This window comes from Camellia sinensis, chromosome 7 (assembly GCF_055761805.1).
Source record: "Camellia sinensis isolate YWXY chromosome 7, ASM5576180v1, whole genome shotgun sequence".
NCBI lineage: Eukaryota > Viridiplantae > Streptophyta > Magnoliopsida > Ericales > Theaceae > Camellia > Camellia sinensis.
This window is the reverse complement of record NC_138967.1, coordinates 179,989,520-180,012,276: the sequence shown is the minus strand read 5'-3', so window position 1 is coordinate 180,012,276 and position 22,757 is coordinate 179,989,520. Positions and strand designations below refer to the sequence as shown.

Here is a 22,757-nt window from a genome sequence, read left to right as displayed (position 1 = left end):
TCTCTCTCTCTCTGTCCGTTGCGCTATATTAAAAACGGTTCTCTTTTACATTGACATACTTGGTTGGATTTGGGGTCGGAGTCGCTATTCCAAGCCCTCACAGACTCGTCTTCTCTGAAACGGAGTTCTACTGGGACAAAGGCCAAGCCCTCCGAAACGCCCTTGTCTCTCACATTGCCATTATCTGAACAAGACAAATACAGTGTGATTGGATTTTAGGAACTTACAAAAAAAACGGAACTTGGACGTTTTGCGAAGTTACTTACATCTCTTTGTGGCATAGATCTATACGTTTTCTCCGAACTTACACCTTTTGTGAAAGTCCAACTTAAAGCTTTTTTGGAAGTCAGTTATACCATTTCTAAAAAAATAAATTCATCAAATTTACAACTTTTGCTTAAGCTTATACCTTTTCGTGGAAGTGCTTATATTTTTTTGGAAAAGTTACTCCTTTTGTGTAAGATTTTTGGCATAAGATTTATACCTTTTCTTCGAGCTTACACCGTTTGTGGAAGGCCAACTTAAACCCATTTCGGAAGTCACTTATACCTTTTGTGAAAAGATAAATTCATCAAATTTACACCTTTTGCTTAAGCTTACACCTTTCGTGGAAGTGCTTATATATTTTTTCGAAAAGTTACTCCTTTTGTGTAAGAATTTTTGGCATAAGATTTATACCTTTTCTTCGAACTTACACCTTTTGTGGAAGCCCAACTTAAAGGTTTTTCGGAATTCAGTTATACCGTTTGTGGAAAAATAAAATCATCAAATTTACACCTTTTGCCGAAGCTTATACCTTTTCGTGGAAGTGCTTATAATTTTTTTTGAAAAGTTACTCCTTTTGTGTAAGAATTTTTGGCATAGGATTTATACCTTTTTTCGAACTTACACCGTTTGTGGAAGGCCAACTTAAACCTTTTTCGCAAGTCACTTATACCTTTTCGTGGAAGTGCATATATTTATTTTAAAAAGTTACTCCTTTTCTGTAAAAATATTTGGCATAACTTTTATAGCTTTTCTTCGAACTTACACCTTTGTGGATGCCCAACTTAAAGCTTTTTCGCAAGTCAGTTATACCTTTTGTGAAAAAATAAATTCATCAAATTTACACCTTTTGCATCGGCTTATACCTTTTCATGAAACTGCTTATATTTTTCTTGAAAAGTTACTCCTTTATGAAATAATTTTTCTCATAAGATTTATACTTTTTCTTCAAACTTACACCTTCTGTGAAAGAGTATATAAGCCCAAAAGTATAAATGTTATGCCAAAACTTCTTACACAAAAGGAGTAACTTTTCAAAAATTGTGTAAGTATTTTCAGGAAAAAGTGTAAGCATAAGCAAAAGGTGCAAAATTAATGAATTTTTTTTTTTCACAAAAGGTATAAGTGACTTCCGAAATAGGTTTAAGTTCGGCTTTCAGAAAAACTGTCAGTTCGAAGAAAAAGTATAAATCTTATGCCAACAATTCTTACACAAAAGGAGTAACTTTTCCAAAATGGTGTAAATATATTAACGAAGGAGTAACTTTTCAAAGTGTTGATAACCAGAAAAGGACTAACAAAGGGTTCATTTCAAAATGTTCGTAAACACAGAAGGAGTAATATATGTTCATCTCAAAGTAGTAAACACAAAAGGAGTAACATTTCGAAGTGTTCATAAACCAATTGACACAACCACTGAACAAATCAAAGGGTTCGTGACCCCCGCTGACCACCCAAGCGTCGGTGGGCTCCGGTCCTCACAACCTTCTGAGATCGGCAACTCCACTTGCACCGCCGCCGCAAAGCAAAGATTTTTTGAAAGATTGCCTATCGATCTTGGACTCTCTGTGTCGATGTCGGTCTGTCTCTGTCGATCCCTGTTTATCTCGGTCTGTCTCCAGCGTGGGTCTCTTCTCTGTCGATCTCTGTCGATTTCGGTCCCTCTGTCGATAAGTGTCCATCTAGGTCTCTATGTCTGTTGACCTCAGTCTATCAACGGTTCTCTTTTACATTGACATACTTGGTTGGATTTGGACTCGGAGTCGCTATTGGAATCCTTCCCAGACTCGTCTTGTATGAAACGGAGTTCTACTGGGAGAAAGGCCAAGCCCTCCGAAACGCCCTTCTCTCTCACATTGCCATTATCTGAACAAGACAAATACAGTGTGATTCGATTTTAGGAACTTACAGGTTTTCGGGGGAAAAAACCGAACTTAGACGTTTTGCGAAGTTACTGACATTTCTTTGTGGCATAAGATTTATACTTTTTCTTCGAACTTACACCGTTTGTGAAAGCCCAACTTAAACCTTTTGTGTAACAATTTTTTTCATAAGATTTATACTTTTGCTCCGAAGTCACACCTTTTGTGGAAAAAAAAATTCATCAAATTTACACATTTTCCTTAAGCTTTCACCTTTTCGTGGAAGTGCTTACACCATTTTTCAAAAGTTACTCAGTTGGTGTAATAACTTTTGGCATAACATTTATACTTTGTCTTCGAACTTACACCTTATGGGAAAGCCCAACTTAGAGCTTCGTCGGAAGTCACTTATACCATTTGTGAAAAAAAAAATTCATAAAATTTAGACATTTTGCTTAAGCTTACACCTTTTTGGGAACATATTTACACCATTTTTGAAAAGGTACTCCTTTTGTGTAAGAATTTTTGGCATAACACTTATACTTTTTCTTCCAACTTACACCTTTTGTGAAAGACCAAGTTAAAGCATCTTCGGAAGTCACTTATACTTTTTCTTCCAACTTACACCTTTTGTGAAAGACCAAGTTAAAGCATCTTCGGAAGTCACTTATACCTTTTGTGAAAAACAAAATTAATGAAATTTACACCTTTTGCTTAAGCTTACACCTTTTTGGGAAGATAGTTACACCATTTTTGAAAATGTACTCCTTTTGTGTAAGAATTTTTGTCATAACATTTACTCTGTGCTTATACAATCTTTCACAGAAGGTGTAAGTTGGAAGAAAAAGTATAAATGTTATGCCAAAAATTCTTACACAAAAGGAGTACGTTTTCAAAAATGGTGTAAGTATTTTCTCGAAAAGGTGTAAGCTTAAGAAAAAGGTGTAAATTTGATGATTTTTTTTTTTCCCAAAAGGTGTAAGTGACTTCCGAATAAAGCTTTAAGTTGGGGTTTCACAAAAGGTGTAAGTTGGAAGTTAAAGTATAAATGTTATGAAAAAAATTCTTACACAAAAGGAGTAACTTTTCAAAAATGGTGTAAGCCCTGCCACGAAAAGGTGTAAGCATAAGCTAAATGTGTAAATTTTTTGTTTTTTTTATCACAAATGCTATAAGTGACTTCTGACGAAGCTTTAAGTTGCCGCTCACAAACTTAAAGGAGTAACTTTTCAAAAATGGTGTAAGTATTTTTACGAAAAGTATGAAGGAGTAACATTTCAAAGTGTTCAAAACCACAAATGGAGTAACAAAGCGTTCATTTCAAAATATTCGTAAACACAGAAGGAGTAAAATTTCTGTTTATATTTACAAAAATTTAAAAAACTCAAATAAAAACTTGTTTGGCAAAATTTTTGATTTATAAATCAGTGGTCTCAGTTTATAAATTTGGCCAAAAAATAAAAACACAAAAAATGTGTTTCCATTTTGAGCTTTCAGTTTTTTTTTTTTTTACCACCCAACACTAGCCACCACCCGCCACCATTTTCCACCACCGTCTTCCGCCTCCGCCACCACCACCCACCCCCACCCCCACCCCCACCACCACCACCACCACTACTGCCCACCACCCACCACCCACCTGCCATCCAACCGCCACCACCCACCACTTGCCATTACCATCCACCGCTCGCCACCACCACCTACTTGCCACCACCCACCTGCCACCACCACCTGCCACCACTAGCCACCCACCACCACCTGCCACTCACCTGCCACCACCACCACCCACCACCCACCACCACCATCACCTATCACCCACCTGCCACCACCACCCGCCACCCGCCACCACCACCACCCAGTCGTTACCACCTATCACCCGCCACCGTCACCCACCCACCCACCCACCCACCACCACCACCACCACCATCCGTCACCTACCCGCCACCACCCACCACCACCCGCCGCCACCACCACCCGCCACCGTCACCCACCCACCCACCATCACCACCCGCCACCACTCGCTATCCGCCACCCACCTGCCACCACCACCCGCCACCATCACCACCACCACCTATTCGTTACTACCCACCACCCGCCGCTGTCACCCACCCACCCACCCACCCACCCACCATCACCACTCGCCACTACCTAGCACCTACTACCACCCGCCATCCGCCACCCACCTGCCACCACCACCCAGTTGCTACCACCCACCACCCGTCACCGTTACCCGCCATCCGCCACCCACCTACCCGCTACCACCACCCACCACCCGCCACCACCACCACCACCACCACCACCACCCACTCGCTACCACCTGCCACCATCACCCACCCACCACCACCACCACCACCACCCACCACTCACCGTCACCACTTTCCACCACCGTCTTCCGCTGCCACTTGCCACCACTCGCCATTTCTCACTCTTTTTTATATTTTAAATTTTTTTAAAACATTTTGTCAATTACGAAACGCGTTTGTAGTTTATGTTTTTCAAAAAATAAACAAAAACTAGTTTATAAATTTTTTGTAAATATAAACTGAAAACGTAAACGTTACCAAACACACCAAGAAATTATTTGACAAAAGGTATAACCTTTTCAAATATGGTGTATGTTTGTCCGTAGAAGGTGTAAATGACCATAGAAAAGATGTAAGTTTTGTTTTTCACTAAAGGTGTAACTTGAAATAATAAGTGTAAATTTTACGAAAAAGGTTTTTCCACAAAATGTGTCATTTTTCAAGAAGTTGCAAATATTTCCGAGAGGAGGTGTAAATTTTTAGGAAAGGTGTAAACTTTAGGAATAGTTGTAAACTTTGTGATTTTTTACAAAAGGTACAAGTTCCCAAATAAGAGCAACCATCGAAGCTGAATGTTTCGTTTTTACAAAAGATATAAGTTCCCAAAGAAGACCAATCCGAATTAAAGCTGAATGTTTCATTTTTGGAAAAGATCCAAGGTGTAACTTTTACTAAGAAAATTAATGTAATGTAAAGATAAAGTTCCAAGGTGTAACTTTTATGAAGAAAATTAATTTATAAATGATGTCAGTTTTCATTAAAAGGTGTAGGTTGTCAGAACAAGTATAAAACTTAAAAAATTGCCGAAGTGTTCAGAAGAGGTGTAAGTTCCGTCGGCCCGTCCGTCTCTCTTCCATCTCGGACCTCTCTCTTTGTTTGTCTTTCTGTCTGCCCGTCTCTCCGTTGTTCCATTTCCCCGTAGCTGTAGGGTTTTACAGAGAACAATATTTGAGTGCTGAGCTTAAGTTCTTGGGAAGGGTAGCCATGGAAGTGGATGCGTAAATACTTTTTTTGAGTTGATTTTTGTCGGTGGAGCACAACCGCAAGGGTTAATCGAGCACCACCGTCGGTTCGTCTGATCCGGTTGGTATTTCCTTTATTTCGTGCTGGTACATTATCTGTCTCCTTGTTTGTCTTCTATCATTCGCATATACCTTCACACCCAACCAGAAATCGACCCAATAGGAACTGTTCTGTACTCCATTTTGGTATTTTGTGCTATTCGAATAGGAACTCTTCCCTCTGCTAACCGAAATGAACCCAATAGGAACTGTTCTGTACTCGATTTTTTGTATTTTCTCCCTTCCGAATAGGAAGTCTTCCCTCTGCTATCAGTGCTGCAAGTTGAACATAGGTATGATAGTAGTTAGCAACAAGAATAAAAGGTGTTCTGCATTTACATGGCGAACTTGTTATGTTGGGTTATATATAACGAAAGAAGACTTTAAAAGAAATTTGTGTAATGTTGGCACGGGAAAAACAAATTTTTTTTTTCTTTTCGAGTAGCCAAAAAAGCAAAAATAAGAAACTCGATAAACAAACAATGACTAATCTTGTTTCCGCAACAGGTAGCACACTCGGTTGAATTGTGCTTTAAATTTTGCTGTACTCGGTGATTTTATATTGCCGGAACTTATGTTTAGAAACAATCTGTGGTACACGGACTCTTCAAAATAGATCAAATACCCGTGTCGGACACCTGAGAGTCAGACAAGGGTATGGGATATGTGTCGGATACTTTTCAACGGACACTTCTTATATAATTGTATAAAACACAATTATTATATGTGCAAATTATTGTGAAATTACTATAAATGTGATTTTGACACCGTGAGTTACATATAGTACCATTTTATGGCACATATTAGATTAAAAATATGATATTTTTTCCCCACACCGTGTACCATTGAATGTAGGGTTAAGATATAATGAGTCGGACCTGTACATGCATACCGCACCTGGGACCCGTACCCGAGTCCGTGTAACACAGTAAACAACTCTTTCTTTCAGTGCTGAAGTTCATGCATAGTTGACGGTATTCAACTTAAAACATAGGAAAGCCAATTGAAAGAGTTGAAATGAGGATGACGATTTCCAAATTTTGTAGAGAGCTATTCGTTCCCACACCCAATTCTGAATCAAGAGTTGAAGCATTCACTTTCATGGCTAGCCTTTCCAACAACTTAAGTGGCCGGAGACGATGGCTGAAAACCAATACCTTCTCCCCACCTGAGTCGGAGAACCCTAACAGATTAAGGAAGAAGTTTGCCTTCAGTCCTTGTCTAATATCCAACTTTTCTAAGATGTGGTCCATCCGGGCATCGTCAATGCCCTCTGTTTCTGTGGTTGACGTGTCTGTAGGTGAAATCTTTAGGAGGGATCTCAACTGTGCGTGCACATACAGTGTGCTCCCATCGCAAGTGATGTTCAACTGCTTAACGAAGTTGTTCAGTTCTTCAACTTCACGAACTGTCGTAAGGGTGAGGTGAAGAAATTCAGAGAAGTCAACAAGCCCAGGCAATTCACGAAGAAAATCTAATTTGTAGAAATGGACAACCTTGCCTGTCATTGCACGCAACTTTTGAATGACGGTTACCTTTCTGTTGAAGTTATCATCTTGCATATATATACAGCAGTTACATTTGAAGAGGAAGGTAGCTGTCATTCATGAGTTGCGGGCTGTTTGAACTTCATTGAGCGTAGAAATGAAATGCGTACTCTCATTTGTCTTTTTTATGACCTTCGTGCAGAATGAGAATGGATGGGTACGTTAGTAATATTTTTTGGCAGGCAGTGGCAGTCTTGCTTGTTTCATTGTCGCATACAATTGATGAAACTTGTTTGTCAACCACAGAAAAGTATTCTTCTCTGATCTGCCCACTGTCTGAGCACCCGAAGGTAATGGAGCACGGGCCAGGATGCAGCCACCTCGATTCTTTGCAACCAAGTTGCTCAGTAGGAAATTGAAGCCCTCAACTTGATGGCTGGCCTTGCCAACAACTTAAGCGGCCGGAGAGTGCGTGCACACTGTATGTGCACGCACAGTTTAGATCCCTCCTAAAGAGTTCACCTACAGACACGTCAACCACGGAAACAGAGGGCATTGACGATGCCCGGATGGACCACATCTTAAAGAAGTTGGATATTAGACAAGGACTGAAGGCAAACTTCTTCCTTAATCTGTTAGGGTTCTCCGACTCAGGTGGGGAGAAGGTATTGGTTTTCAGCCATCGTCTCCGGCCACTTAAGTTGTTGGCTAGGCCAACCATCAAGTTGAGGGCTTCAATTTCCTACTGAGCAACTTGGTTGCAGAGAATCGAGGTGGCTGCATCCTGCCCACTGTCTGACCACCCAAAGGTAATGGAGCACGGGCCACGATGCAGCCACCTCGATTCTCTGCAACCAAGTTGCTCAGTAGGAAATTGAAGCCCTCAACTTGATGGCTGGCCTTGCCAACAACTTAAGTGGCCGGAGACGATGGCTGAAAACCAATACCTTCTCCCCATCTGAGTCGGAGAACCCTAACAGATTAAGGAAGAAGTTTGCCTTCAGTCCTTGTCTAATATCCAACTTTTCTAAGATGTGGTCCATCCGGGCATCGTCAATGCCCTCTGTTTCCGTGGTTGACGTGTCTGTAGGTGAACTCTTTAGGAGGGATCTAAACTGTGCGTGCACATACAGTGTGCACGCACTCTCCGGCCGCTTAAGTTGTTGGCAAGGCCAGCCATCAAGTTGAGGGCTTCAATTTCCTACTGAGCAACTTGGTTGCAGAGAATCGAGGTGGCTGCATCCTGGCCCGTGCTCCATTACCTTCGGGTGCTCAGACAGTGGGCAGATCAGAGAAGAATACTTTTCTGTGGTTGACAAACAAGTTTCATCAATTGTATGCGACAATGAAACAAGCAAGACTGCCACTGCCTGCCAAAAAATATTACTAACGTACCCATCCATTCTCATTTTGCACGAAGGTCATAAAAAAGACAAATGAGAGTACGCATTTCATTTCTACGCTCAATGAAGTTCAAACAGCCCGCAACTCATGAATGACAGCTACCTTCCTCTTCAAATGTAACTGCTGTATATATATGCAAGATGATAACTTCAACAGAAAGGTAACCGTCATTCAAAAGTTGCGTGCAATGACAGGCAAGGTTGTCCATTTCTACAAATTAGATTTTCTTCGTGAATTGCCTGGGCTTGTTGACTTCTTTGAATTTCTTCACCTCACCCTTACAACAGTTCGTGAAGTTGAAGAACTGAACAACTTCGTTAAGCAGTTGAACATCACCTACGATGGGAGCACACTGTATGTGCACGCACAGTTGAGATCCCTCCTAAAGATTTCACCTACAGACACGTCAACCACAGAAACAGAGGGCATTGACGATGCCCGGATGGACCACATCTTAGAAAAGTTGGATATTAGACAAGGACTGAAGGCAAACTTCTTCCTTAATCTGTTAGGGTTCTCCGACTCAGGTGGGGAGAAGGTATTGGTTTTCAGCCATCGTCTCCGGCCACTTAAGTTGTTGGCTAGGCCAACCATCAAGTTGAGGGCTTCAATTTCCTACTGAGCAACTTGGTTGCAGAGAATCGAGGTGGCTGCATCCTGCCCACTGTCTGACCACCCAAAGGTAATGGAGCACGGGCCACGATGCAGCCACCTCGATTCTCTGCAACCAAGTTGCTCAGTAGGAAATTGAAGCCCTCAACTTGATGGCTGGCCTTGCCAACAACTTAAGTGGCCGGAGACGATGGCTGAAAACCAATACCTTCTCCCCATCTGAGTCGGAGAACCCTAACAGATTAAGGAAGAAGTTTGCCTTCAGTCCTTGTCTAATATCCAACTTTTCTAAGATGTGGTCCATCCGGGCATCGTCAATGCCCTCTGTTTCCGTGGTTGACGTGTCTGTAGGTGAACTCTTTAGGAGGGATCTAAACTGTGCGTGCACATACAGTGTGCACGCACTCTCCGGCCGCTTAAGTTGTTGGCAAGGCCAGCCATCAAGTTGAGGGCTTCAATTTCCTACTGAGCAACTTGGTTGCAGAGAATCGAGGTGGCTGCATCCTGGCCCGTGCTCCATTACCTTCGGGTGCTCAGACAGTGGGCAGATCAGAGAAGAATACTTTTCTGTGGTTGACAAACAAGTTTCATCAATTGTATGCGACAATGAAACAAGCAAGACTGCCACTGCCTGCCAAAAAATATTACTAACGTACCCATCCATTCTCATTCTGCACGAAGGTCATAAAAAAGACAAATGAGAGTACGCATTTCATTTCTACGCTCAATGAAGTTCAAACAGCCCGCAACTCATGAATGACAGCTACCTTCCTCTTCAAATGTAACTGCTGTATATATATGCAAGATGATAACTTCAACAGAAAGGTAACCGTCATTCAAAAGTTGCGTGCAATGACAGGCAAGGTTGTCCATTTCTACAAATTAGATTTTCTTCGTGAATTGCCTGGGCTTGTTGACTTCTCTGAATTTCTTCACCTCACCCTTACGACAGTTCGTGAAGTTGAAGAACTGAACAACTTCGTTAAGCAGTTGAACATCACCTACGATGGGAGCACACTGTATGTGCACGCACAGTTGAGATCCCTCCTAAAGATTTCACCTACAGACACGTCAACCACAGAAAAGTATTCTTCTCTGATCTGCCCACTGTCTGACCACCCAAAGGTAATGGAGCACGGGCCACGATGCAGCCACCTCGATTCTCTGCAACCAAGTTGCTCAGTAGGAAATTGAAGCCCTCAACTTGATGGATGGGGTTTCATCTGGTTTTTGTGCCTAGGATGAGCACCAATTTCTGTCACAGAAGAATCGTGTCCTGATTGTTTAACCCCGTCATGAAATAGTTCAGTTGCTTCTTTGTCATTTGTAGGCGGGCCTTCATAAAAGTATGTGCGTGTAGTCCTTCAGCCCTAAATGAAAAACACAATGTAGTCCTTCCTCTTGAATATTTGTGAAATTATGCATTTATCGCTTGTACACATAATTGTTTTAATTGTAAGCTGTGTGAAAGAAATGCAAAATTTCCATGTGTGCCCTTTCTTTTGTCTGTTTCAAAATCTGTATGTGTTGGGAAATTCTGCGTGTTGTTGTCTGTGTTTACGCAAAATTTTAAGGTTAACAGCCACATGTTGCAGCCGTTTGTTTGTGTTCCTGTAAATATTGATTGCAATACTTTGCAGGAGTTGTCGTCATTGCATCTGATGGATATTGGTCACCTCGCACCAACAATGTTAGTTTTCTCCTTAAAGACTTGCTACCAGTTGGTTTGGTACATATGTTTGTAAACAAACGAAATCCATCACCAAGGAATACGCTGATTTTTTTCCGGATCAATTCTTACAGCAGCCCTTGTACTTTTGTGTTTGTGTTATTTGTTTTGCACAAATTTTGAATGGCCTCGCTTTGCACCATCAATTTTGAACTTTTGTTTCAATTACGTCCATTTGATTTCAACTCTTCACTGTTTTGTATCAGAAAATATGCATATACGTGGCAACTGTATTTTTTGTTGTAGTCAACTTATAACTTTACTGAACTTACATAATCTGAATCAATTGACATTACAATCTTTGTTTTAAAAATGACAAACGGCATTAGCAATTTGACCGAAAATGTCCACGAAATTTGAAATGGACTGTCACAATTTAGGTAGTTTAAAGTGCATCGATCGAAATTAGACGACGGACAAAATGTGTACACCACCCCTGTAATTTTCCCTTCAATCTAATTTGTATGATTTGCTCTTTCATAAGGGGAAGGAAAAGATTGAAGACAATTACCGAACAACATATCCAAATGTCTGACACTATCGCTGGCTCTTGTCGAAAGCGGCCAGTTGCACCATTCATTTGTTACAGGTACTAGTTCTTTATTTTGACAATCTGGAATTACATATTTCGTACTGAAATTACGCGCCTCGTCGAAGTTCAGTTTGTGATGTTTCAAATTGGTTTTGTTCCGCATGTCTGAAAATGTTTAACTTGGTGTCGATTCAGTCCCGGATGTACGAAAGCTGTCTTATGCCGATTTCAGGGCCAGCGTGACATAAAAACTTGCATATATATATATATATATATGTATTCATATTTCACATTTAGTGATGATAAGCTTGACGATGCTTGCATGCAGCCAGCAACAATTCAAGGAAATGCAAGGGCCAGACAACACTCGACGAAAAATGGTGAGTGTTGAAATCTGTATTCTCTATAATACAGTATGATGGAAACACATCGCTGGGTTGCTATCCACACGTTGTATTGAATGGTCGTAGTGGGCTTGTGATTGTTTCGCGTTTGTAGGATTGTAGCATGTAATAATGTCACCTTCCTATTGTTTTTGTAAATTTCAATTCGTTGTAAAAGTCCAGCTACGTTTCGTCGCTGACTTTTTGCTGCAACTGTTATTTGTATTTGCAATCTTATTTAATTAGCAACAATGCACGCGGATTGCGTTTGGCATAAAGTTGTAGTTACAGTAATTTCGGACTCATAGTTGTTACTTGTCTTGTACGTCTGTCATTTTCTTGGTTAAAGACTAGAAAGGAGATTGGGGAAAGGTGGAAGGCACTCCCCTCTGATGAGAAAAAGAGGTTTGTCGAAATGGCTAAGGCGAGCGCTGAGGAACACGCCAAAGTAGTACCATGTGCACCGAAGTCTGAAAAGGTCATTACGTACTTCATGTTTTCGTAAATGCATTTGCCTAGGTCCTGCTTTGCTGACATTGTTGGTTGTATTTTTTTATTAATTTAAGGGTAAAAAATGTGCAGGGTAAAAGGCAACTCCGCATATCATTGAAGTCAATTGTTGAGCTAGTTAACCGGTTCAACGAAGCACAAAAGCAGGCAGTCATTGACATTGGGTTTGCTGGCCTCCTGGGGATGAAGTGTACACGTATAGATCACGACTTGTGCGCATGGTTGGTACAGAACTTCGATCCTGACAGTAGTTCATTGAATGTCCATGGTTGTCAAGTCAGGCTCACGTGTAAGGCAGTTAATGTTTTATTGGGAATACGGTGTGAAGGCGATGACGTGCAGTTGGCTGGGTCATTGGAAGCATATCCCAATATCTACGATGAGGTTGGAGTTGTTAACGGAGTCATTCCTTTGAACAAGTTGAGACTTTATCTGACCGAGACTGCTGGTGCGGAGGACGAGTTTCGGCGGAAATTTGCGCTGTACGTGTTGGGGGCCATGTTGTGTCCTACCACAATGACCGGGTTGAAGCCATCGTTCATTCATGCCGTGAAGGACGTGAATCGTATGCGAGCTTGTAATTGGGCAAAGTTGACACTGCAATTCCTTCACAACGGTGTTCGCAAGTATAAAGGTCATCGCGGTGCAACTGGATGTGTTTTCCTGCTAATGGTATGCCAATACCTTGAATTTTTTTTCCATTCCCCCCTTCATGTGTTTCATGCATTGTTCTGTCATGGTTCAACAAATTGGCCTTGATTGGGACATACAATGGTACCTGCTTTGTGAGTACGACAAACAGCACTCTTCCTGACCAAGTATGGTACTTGCAGAAATAAATTTTGTGTGACTACCGTCATGAATTTAAGAACAAAGAGTACAGGGCAAAAAGTATGCTGAACCTCAATGGAGGAACCAATTAAAACTACGTTGCGAAGAGGGGAACATGTACATAAAAATTTTTTCTTGGTTTCATCAATAAAGTCCTTGGTGTGCTGTACAATTTTTTCCCCAAAAAACATTGCATGATATGTGCCTATAAAGTTGACAGCATCCTCAACAAAATCGGTATGCTATGTACGTTCCACTGCAAAATTGAGAATAATGAATGTCATTGTTACTGAATATAGTTCATTTCTGTGGGAAGAACAACTTAATTATGGTATGCCCCTTAATGTCCACAGCTGTTGTACCTTGATTGTGTTTGTCTGAGCACGACTACGACGCGGTCCACACCTCGGCTTCATTATTGGGGTGATACCCAAATACGGGAGACGCTGCGACGTATCAGAAGGAAGCAAAATTTCCCAACAATTGCGGTAAGCACTCCTACCACTGTGCACATTTCACACCATCGACCCACTTGTCTTCAACATACAATGTCAGACTTCATTTATGCGTTTCTATGATTAGGTGGAGTTTGATTACAGTAACGCCGATGATGCTGACATGGATGCATGCCATGTCGAGAACCAACAAACAGGACAGTACAATGAAGTCCGTATGAGCAATTTGGAGTCCGACATTCATGAACTGAAGGAAATGATGAAGCAAGTTCTCCACAACCAAACAGATTTAATGGAGATGTTGCGACATTTCGAAGGCAAGCAAGTTGTTCGCAATGACAAGGTAATCCATCCAAGCATTACGCAATTTTCACACAGTTGAGCCACATCATTTGAAGATGGTTTGTAAGGCTAAGTTCACGAATGTGTATGTATAATTAGGTGGAAGGCAATGATGTGTGTATCATTAACCTCTCCTCCAATGTTGCTCAACTGAAGGACATGCTGAAGCAACTGCTTCAACGTTTCAGTTTGGGCTGCAACGAACCGTTCACTGAACAAACCAATTTACGTGAACTGAAGCAAATGCTACACCACCTCATCGAAGGTATATTCTCTACACCGCAACCGGCAGGCGTGGCCAAACAGGGTGTGGACCCTGCTGTTGGAGTCGAGGCGCATGAGGATGGCGTGGTCAAACCATCGGACGAAGTTAACCCAATGGAGTGTAATATTTCAGATGTACAAGGGGTGGATCACCAACAACATATTTTGAAGGGAACCTTGGCAAGGGACAAAAGTCATTTGCATGATGGGCACAAGCTGAACATCGAAGAAGGTGGCGACAACAACAAGAAGGGAGGCCTTCAGTCAGGGGAAACATATGAAACTGAAGATAAATACAGTCCTGACCTTCAGTCAGTGGGCGTGAAGAACGTGGCGTGCGATGTGCATACTTCTCCTACTAAGCTTGGCAAACCATTGGGAGCAACTGGAATCGTTAGAAGAAGTGCAAAGGGAAGACGAAAAGGAAAAGGAAAAGGAAAAATGTGCGGAAGTGGAGTTCAAGCCACTGAGGTCGGGGATATGCAATTGTGCATCGATAGCAAAACAAATAGTGGAGTTGACGACAGCAGTTCACCTGTGGATGTTGATGGTGTGGACAACGTGAACAAGGTACAAATACTGCCTTTAATGCCCCACAAGTTGTGAATACCCAATTCATGCCCACATCAATAATGTGAATCAGTAATTTTACAATCATCTGTGTTGTATTGTACTAGTTGTCAAAGAATTGCATGTTTGCAGTTATGACTGCTGCCATATGTTAGTACACATTTCTAACAAACTCCGCACGAAACATCACAAGTTGGGAAAACTCTGGGGCTCACAGTTTTTACATCATTTCACGTTTTTTTTATGACTACAGACCTTGTAATATAAGCTTCAATACTTTTATGAAATGTGTACTGTTAGTTGGCTGTTTATTTTTGTAGGACTCGTTGACGATGTTGGACAGCGAAGGGTTGTTATCGGCGGAGGAACAAAAACTTCTTCACTATGTATTTGACGATAGCAAAAATGAAATGTATTGTTTCATTTACTACTTGCAAATTTTCAATGACAGTCCACTGTGAAATAACTATCGTTCTAAGGATCATTTATTGCTTGTAGGGACATTGTTGTTTCCATGAATCTTCATGGACGGGCATGTGAAGTTGGCACCCGGCGTGACATGCGCACGCTCAAACCAGGGTCGTGGCTATCCGACACTGTAAGTGTTGGCTGCACAAATATGAATCTGCGTTTTTCAGTACCCCTAACTCAGAAACCTTTCTAATCAACTTGCCTTGTGTCTTGCATACAATGTTCCAGCCAATCAACTTGGTGGTGGTGCAATTGACTAATCGACAGAGGGATTTACACAATGACGGGAGGCACACTGATTGGTTCTTTCCCGTATATCTGTCGGTAAGTAAGTGTTTAAAGCTACGTTGTGTATTGTGTATGAAATATTTTGACAAATGTTTCCGTCAATGACCTTTATGCATTACACATGCAGACTATGATTCTAAATAAAGATATGCAACCTCTGGACCATGAACATATCGTCACATCATTTTTCGGACATGACAGATACACTGGTGCGATTGATGCATGCCAGAGGGTAATATCAATGTTCATCCCGTTATATTAAAACGAAAATATGAAAGCCATTACATGTTTGCATGGCCTCTAAACAAGGTCTGCCGTTGTGTTTTCGTGTAGATTTACGTGCCTTTCAATTACAGAGGAGTGCATTGGTTGTGCGTTAAAATTGATATGGTGGACCGTGTAGCCTACCTATTCGACTCAGTCCCATCCAACCGACCGAACAAAAAGAAGCTAAATGTAGCTAAAATTTTGGTATGTCCTTCTGGTGCATTTCTGAACACTACAAAAAACTTGAACATCCTTTACGTAAACCAACTTCAACCTTGTGGAACAGGTTGAAACTATGCACGACTTGCTGCAACTACACTTTGGAAATGATTATGTTACAGACGTGCGTACCTTCCACCGCTGCATGTTAGACGAGAGGCCAGTACAACAACTGGACGAGTAATCCACAATCCCTCCCTCACATTAATGTCTAAGCTGCATGACTGACTTAATGAACCTATTACGTATTGACGACAACTTTAATGTGAAATTATTTTTGTAGCACGTTTGACTGTGGGATGTTCGTCATCAAATTCATGCAGCAACCTGATTTAAGCCCCGGTCCACACAAGGTACATTCTACCGCTTAATTTCCATTTGTCAATCAAATCCTTCCTCGTACGTCCTCCAATTTTAACTGATTTGTCTTACGATTTTTGTGGACAAAGTTCGCTCCCTCTGTGCGTCATAAGTTGTTGGTTGACATCGTTATGGATGTCAATAATGCAAAGATCGCAGAGTACCGGGACTGCCTTCATATGAGCAATGCCACAAGCTAGGCCAGTGATGGGAATGGGCTGCCAGTACGCCACTAATTTGGGTGGCAATAGGACTTTAACTAATTTTTTATTCTTTGATTTCAATATGGATGTTAATTATGGGTCCCCAGTATTGTTTTTGCTGGACGATGTAAATATGGACCAACTGTAAACATGGATCAAACATGTCGATGTAAACATGGATCAAACATGTCGACGTGGCTGCTGACTTAGTACTGTTTTGTTTACGCATGTTTCTTGTTCGGATGAATGCGACTGTAACTGTATATAATTTACGGCTGCTTTTGTTACCGAAGTTAATTTATAATTTAATTACAAAAAAGGCAAAATTAATTTTCAAAAATGAAAGAAACCACATTATGAATGAAAACTCAATACTCTTCGTAGGTAAGTTATATATCAGCCCATTAGCACATATGACTCCAGCCAAAAAAAAACTTTCATGGCTTACAGGGAAGGATAAAAAAAAAAATAAATCAAATCTACATATCTGCTGCATCATCAGCAGCGTCTTCTGAAGAGTTGTCCGTACTGTCTGACTGATTGTCCTCATCCATTGTCTTATCAGACTTCGCTTCGTCCGCCGCCAATTTGTCATCGGTCAGCCAATCAACGTTCTGCTTGATAGCGCCGACTTGCCGCTCCAAACTTGACAACCGTGTGTCCACTTCATTCAGCCTTTCGTAGATAGCTTGCAACTGCTGGAATACAGGAGCAACATGAGCTTCAACAATAGCTTCAATCTTGTTCGAATCGGACATTTTGTAGGAATATGTGTATGGTTTATTTTACTGACTACTTTTTTAAAGGAATGTACAGATTCATAATATTACACAACACTATGCTGTAAGTATTTGTAATATATGGTACATGACTTGTATGTTTGCAGAAGACCTCATGCATTGTGACATACATCGTATTAATTTCTCAAACTGGCCGAATTCATCTTGCAAAAATTCGTTCCTTCTTGCATGCACCAAGTCATCCGTTCAGTACCCCTGATCGTCCATTATTTGGCATTTCCAACACACATGCATTGTACCTTCCATTAGTACTAGCCCACTGTCATTGATTTCCACACCCACAGTTCATCATACAGTCACATTCGTCATTTGTATTTGTGCCCCAAGCCAATTACATGTCTACTCATCCATAAAGGTTAGCAAAATTGCTCTTATCAGATACATATGCCGTTCCAATTGCACCGAACCTTTAAATGCAATACCCGCAGTCATTAAGTTGCTTTTACGCAGTTTGGGTAGTTGTTGCCACCAAACAACAATAAGTGTGTTCACGTCTTTAAACCTACCACCAACGTATTAATGACTATGGGTTGAAGGTAATTTAACATTTACAACCAACCACAAAAAGGTTGCAACCAGTGTTGTTTCCTTTGCATTTGGGTTTGTTTTTGCGTCCATATATTCTTCGTGAACCTGCGAAAACAAAGTTGGACTCAATCAAGAAGCTTCACACCTATGGATGCACACCACGGTAAACGTGGTCGTGGACAATCACTTGCAACGGCTGGCAGCTCCCGACCGAAGTCACCAGAATTGGATTATGCAGGTGGGTATATTGATTCCTTCGGTGATCGACGTTTCTTTGAAACAGGGTTCCCACTGTGGAGTTTTGAACCTCTACGGGATTACAACTGCACCCCAATACAAGATGCTTGCCTGGGGAAGTATTTTGGAATTCCAGTTTCACTGTTTGCAAAACGAGTTCAGTGTGAACACCACTGTCGATGTGCTTTCCTGAAGGTCACAAAAGCCCGATCGGTTGAAATGCAGCGGCAATTCCCTCATGTCAGCGACTCCCAACTTAGGCATCGTTTGCAAAGTGAGGTTGATCAAATGACTCGTCGACTCATTAGGAACTCACAGATAGAGGACGCAAAGGCAGAGTCGAAGATACATGGATCGAACCCGGCATCTGCGATAAAGGCTATAATGGAGGATCCTGCACTGGTGTCGGACCCTGACCTTTCAGATTACTCAGACTCCGAAGTTGTTGATTTGAGCGAGGATTAGCAGACCTGGACATGTGTATGACATAGTAAGCGTAGTCTTGTGAGATGGCATCGTCGCGCGAAAATAAACGACTTAGAAACTAACAGACCGTCATACTCTGCTAACCATTGCAACGGTGCATGCATTAACGTCTTCATCAAAATGATTTGTTGAAGGTATTTTTTTGGGTCACCGTCGTCGACTAAAATCTGTCTTATGATTTTTGTTGGTACGATGACAAGGTAATATTTTTGTAATGTCAATGACCGATATCAGAAACTATCATTAACCTACGTTTTGTTGATTACTTCATGTTTGTGAATCGTTCAATATGGACAACAAGGTTTAAGTGTCGGAATCATTGCCTGGAATCACAAGCTGTAATTGCAAACAAAAATTGTGCACAACCAGCCAACGGTCTCATACACTCTTACCTTCAATATGGGCACAAAATGTTTTGTTTTTTCAAAGACGACGGTTGTGTGGAAGCATACCCCATGGGGTCAACCTGTGCATTACCAATTTTTCTCCCATTGTGCATTGTTATGAACTAATCAGCTCCCCTTCAAACAAAAAAATATACAATAGACCATGCAGAAACAGAGTATTGATATTCATTAATGAAGAAGTCAGCACGATGGTGAAGAAATGTACCACGCATCCTACATCTGCTTTCAACTTGCTAACAGATAATAGTTGAGGCCACAGATAAGTGACAAACAGATACTAGTTGACAGATAACAGATTTGCCAAATCTGTTAATTACAAACAAACCTGCAACACATAACAGAAGTTGTTCATTACAACCAAAATTGATGCACCCAGATAAGAGAACCTGCAACAGAAAACAGGCCACAGATAAGTGACAATGCACCGAAAAAATTCAGTCATCCACAAAGCATCCACAAAATTCATCCACAGAGCATCCACAAAAATGAATCCACATACCATCCACAAAATTCGTCCACAGATCTGCCAAATAGCATCCACAAAGCTCTTACAATGACACCAATGTTTCCCAAAATTCATTACAGACTAACATTATAAGTCACATCATAATAACTTATAAAATTCATTCCGTACATTCATTCCATAATAAAATTCATTCCACAAAGCTATTAAGTAAGTTACATAAGTTACATCATAATAAAATTCATTCCATAAACATTACTTACATAATGAAGTACAATACAACAAAAACTGGTACAAACTTCCATTCAATTTCCCAAAATACAAACAAGTACGAAAGTTACATGATCAAGTACAAAATGATAGAAGGGCTGTGCTACATCCCCCGAATTTGGGGGCCCCTAATCCCCCGAAAAATCAGAACAAGGCAAAAAAAAAAACATGCCCAAAACGACGTTGCTTTGGGCATTAGGGGGATTAGGGGGGGCATTTTTAGGGGGACAAATCATTTCTCAATGATAGAAAATAGCAAAATGATTTGTCCCCCTAAAAATGCCCCCCCTAATCCCCCTAATGCCCCAAACGACGTGGTTTTGGGCAAATTTTTTTTTTTTAATTTTTTTTTTTTTTTACCGTTTTTTTTTTTTTTGCCTTGGTTTGAAATTTAGGGGGATTAGGGGGCCAAAAATTAGGGGCATGTAGCAAGGCCCTAGAAAAAATAATGAAATACACCATCGCTTTGATTATATTTTCTATCCTTTCAAGCCTTCGACCATGGTCATTTCCCAAGTCATGAAGCCTCGTCCTTACATCGTTGAAGTGTTCTACTGTTAAAGCATCACCAGCTCTAGTGTTGGAAGGGATTGTGGACATAACGCCTTCATCATCTTCAGCCACGAAGTTGAAGTAATTGCAATGGGGAGTGGGAGTGGTACTCTACAATGCATGACAATCAGTTAGTTGAATACGACAAATATTACTGTGACTACTAAAGGATTAAAATTTCCAATACATAGTTACATATTTTGATGGGCAAACAAAGCACAAACGCCCTTCATTTCCATTCTTATTGTTCTGACAATACGTATGGCAGCGGTTCTTCCACAATTGCACAGCCTCGTTTGTAATCTTATGTTGCTAATGTTAGAAGAAGAAGCCATTTTTAAAATCCGCATACATGAGAAATTTGTAGTGGTCTGCTATGCTTCTGTTTGATGGGGTTAATAGCAGGTCTAGGTTAATTTGAGGGACAGAGTGTGTCTTTACTGAAAACATCTATTTGTTCAAACTGCCATGTTTAATAGCATTTGCACAGAGGTTACACAGACTAAACTGTTAATAGCATTTGAACAAACATCGCAGCTCAATGTACACACGTAGCATTTTGAAACTGAACAAATACAGCAGTTTCAAACATAGCATTTGTGATTAATTACACACATGTTACACACATAGCATTTTCAATCTGAACAAACATGGCAGTTTTACAAACATATCAGGTCAATGTCAAGTAAATTATCAATCACACATGTTAAACAACTATTATCAACAAATCATGCTGAAGTGAAATGATTAGGGGCAGATTGTTGGAGACTGTGATTCAGTAGTTATCAAACTGAAATAGTTATCAACAAATGACACATGTGATTTTCAACAAAGCACACTGAAATACTTATCAACAAATCAGTAATAGTTATGAACATTTAAGTTCAGTTTGATAATAGTTACCAATGTTGATAATAGTTAATTCAAGTCACGCAGCTAACACATTAGTTGATAGCAGTTCATTACAACAATTCATGCGTGATTGACAACAAATTCAGCAAAATCACATTATCAATCACACATTGAAAATTACACAACTATATGCATTCGTTCAACTAATTATCAATCTGCATAATCATACTATGTTCTGCAAAGATGTGATCCTTTCATTTTATGTTGGATCAGTTTCTGCGTATTCATACTGCGTTCTGCAAAATTTATACTTTAACTCTAAAAGGTAAATGCATAAATGTTCGTCACAATATGTGCCGCATTTTTCAAGCATACCATTTATCTATCTGCATAACAGTAATTTTCAAATATATTTTGTGAATCACAACCCTAACTTTTTTATTTCAGCGTTTGGAGGACGAACCTGGTTCATCTATGGCCTGAAAGCCCACGTTATCGTCAACAAATTCCTTCTCTACAGCCGATGGTGGTCGCGGTCGAGCTATGGTTCGCGAAGCAGAGAAAATGAGGGCTACAGCGGTGGGTTGGGTTTACGAGTGGGTGGCCGTCGGGAGTGGTCGCCGGTGAGGCTGGGTTCGGTGGAGGAGGAGTGATTCGGTGAAGGAGGAGTGAGTGTGACAGTGAGGGGGAGTGAGAATGAGATTGAGGTGTATACTCTGTATAACCTGTATAGCAGAGCCGGAAAACGGAAATTTATGTTTGGTTTGCATTTGGGAGACGAGTTTTAAAGAAAAAAATTTCTAAAAAATTGTTTGGTTTTAGTTTTTGTAAAAAAAATTTCAAAATCACTTTCTCTCACTTACATATCAATCAATCACTTTTTCTCTCTCCTCTCTCCTTTCCAATCACTTTTTCTCTCACACACATCTACTCAAATTCTCCCAAAATATCAAATCATTCCAAACTTCCAAAAAAACAACTCTCCCAAAATACACAACCATTGTTAACATAAATTTCAGAACATAAACCTTACACTTTTGATCATTTACCATGTGTATTATCAAGAAATCAAGACAAAATGACATACCTGAATCCATTGATGAACGGTTAAACGGAAGCGTGATTATTAATGAACTCTTTGTTATTGATTATGTTATTGCCTTCTAATCCTTTCCCCTTTGGTGCCTTATGTTTTTCCTTGAGAGGATTTAGAAAATAAAATGGCAGTGTTCTTCTTTTTTCACCTTTTTCACTTGGGAAGGAATACGGACCATAACCTTTTAAAGGTTGTAATTGGTTTTCAAAACTGAAAGGTTGTGGAAGTTAAAAATGAATGAAAACCAACTTTAACCATTATTGGTTTTAATTTCTATTTATTGGTTTTCAAAACTGAAAGGTTGTGGAAGTTCAAAAGGAATGAAAACCAATTTTAACCAATATGTTTTAATTTCTATTTCTGCCTGTCATAGAAATAGAAATTATACAACTAGCTAGTATCTACACATTAGGTCCATAACACATATACCCTTAAGCCTATTAACTAAATTGAATCACTTAAATTGTAGGCTTCTTATAAATGATAACACCACATTTAATTATGTGGTCCCATTGAGACATTATCTAACAATCTCCCACTGGACCACATATGTATCCTGAAAAATGTGCTTAACTTTACTGAGCTCAGAAATTTGTTATCATAACTTGAGGGTATCCAAACAATCTTGTCCATTAACTATATTAATATA

General features: G+C 40.4%; 2 protein-coding genes across 2 annotated transcripts; both read left to right on the top strand.

Moving 5' to 3' along the window:
• The first annotated feature begins 11,988 nt into the window (after positions 1 to 11,988).
• Positions 11,989 to 13,084, top strand: LOC145794861 (uncharacterized). Its single transcript, XM_082877205.1, has 2 exons — positions 11,989 to 12,115; positions 12,220 to 13,084. The coding sequence occupies exons 1-2, from the start codon at positions 12,053 to 12,055 to the stop codon at positions 12,904 to 12,906; spliced, it is 750 nt and encodes a 249-aa protein (XP_082733331.1). The 5' UTR covers positions 11,989 to 12,052; the 3' UTR covers positions 12,907 to 13,084.
• A 171-nt stretch (positions 13,085 to 13,255) lies between these two features.
• LOC145796338 (uncharacterized) lies at positions 13,256 to 16,737 on the top strand. The gene is made up of 11 exons (XM_082881424.1): positions 13,256 to 13,309; positions 13,561 to 13,776; positions 13,875 to 14,609; positions 14,930 to 15,021; positions 15,108 to 15,207; positions 15,309 to 15,404; positions 15,496 to 15,600; positions 15,702 to 15,839; positions 15,922 to 16,034; positions 16,138 to 16,207; positions 16,304 to 16,737. The coding sequence occupies exons 1-11, from the start codon at positions 13,256 to 13,258 to the stop codon at positions 16,412 to 16,414; spliced, it is 1,830 nt and encodes a 609-aa protein (XP_082737550.1). The 3' UTR covers positions 16,415 to 16,737.
• Positions 16,738 to 22,757: the final 6,020 nt, after the last annotated feature.

Bases quoted from the DNA above. Each gene is read 5' to 3' on its own strand.
- LOC145794861 (XM_082877205.1), top strand. From the start codon at position 12,053: ATGGCTAAGGCGAGCGCTGAGGAACACGCCAAAGTAGTACCATGTGCA. The intron at 12,116-12,219 runs GTCATTACGTAC...AAAAATGTGCAG, and splicing joins GTGCACCGAAGTCTGAAAAG to GGTAAAAGGCAACTCCGCAT.
- LOC145796338 (XM_082881424.1), top strand. From the start codon at position 13,256: ATGTCATTGTTACTGAATATAGTTCATTTCTGTGGGAAGAACAACTTA. The intron at 15,208-15,308 runs GTAAGTGTTGGC...ACAATGTTCCAG, and splicing joins GGTCGTGGCTATCCGACACT to CCAATCAACTTGGTGGTGGT. The intron at 15,601-15,701 runs GTAATATCAATG...GTTTTCGTGTAG, and splicing joins CGATTGATGCATGCCAGAGG to ATTTACGTGCCTTTCAATTA.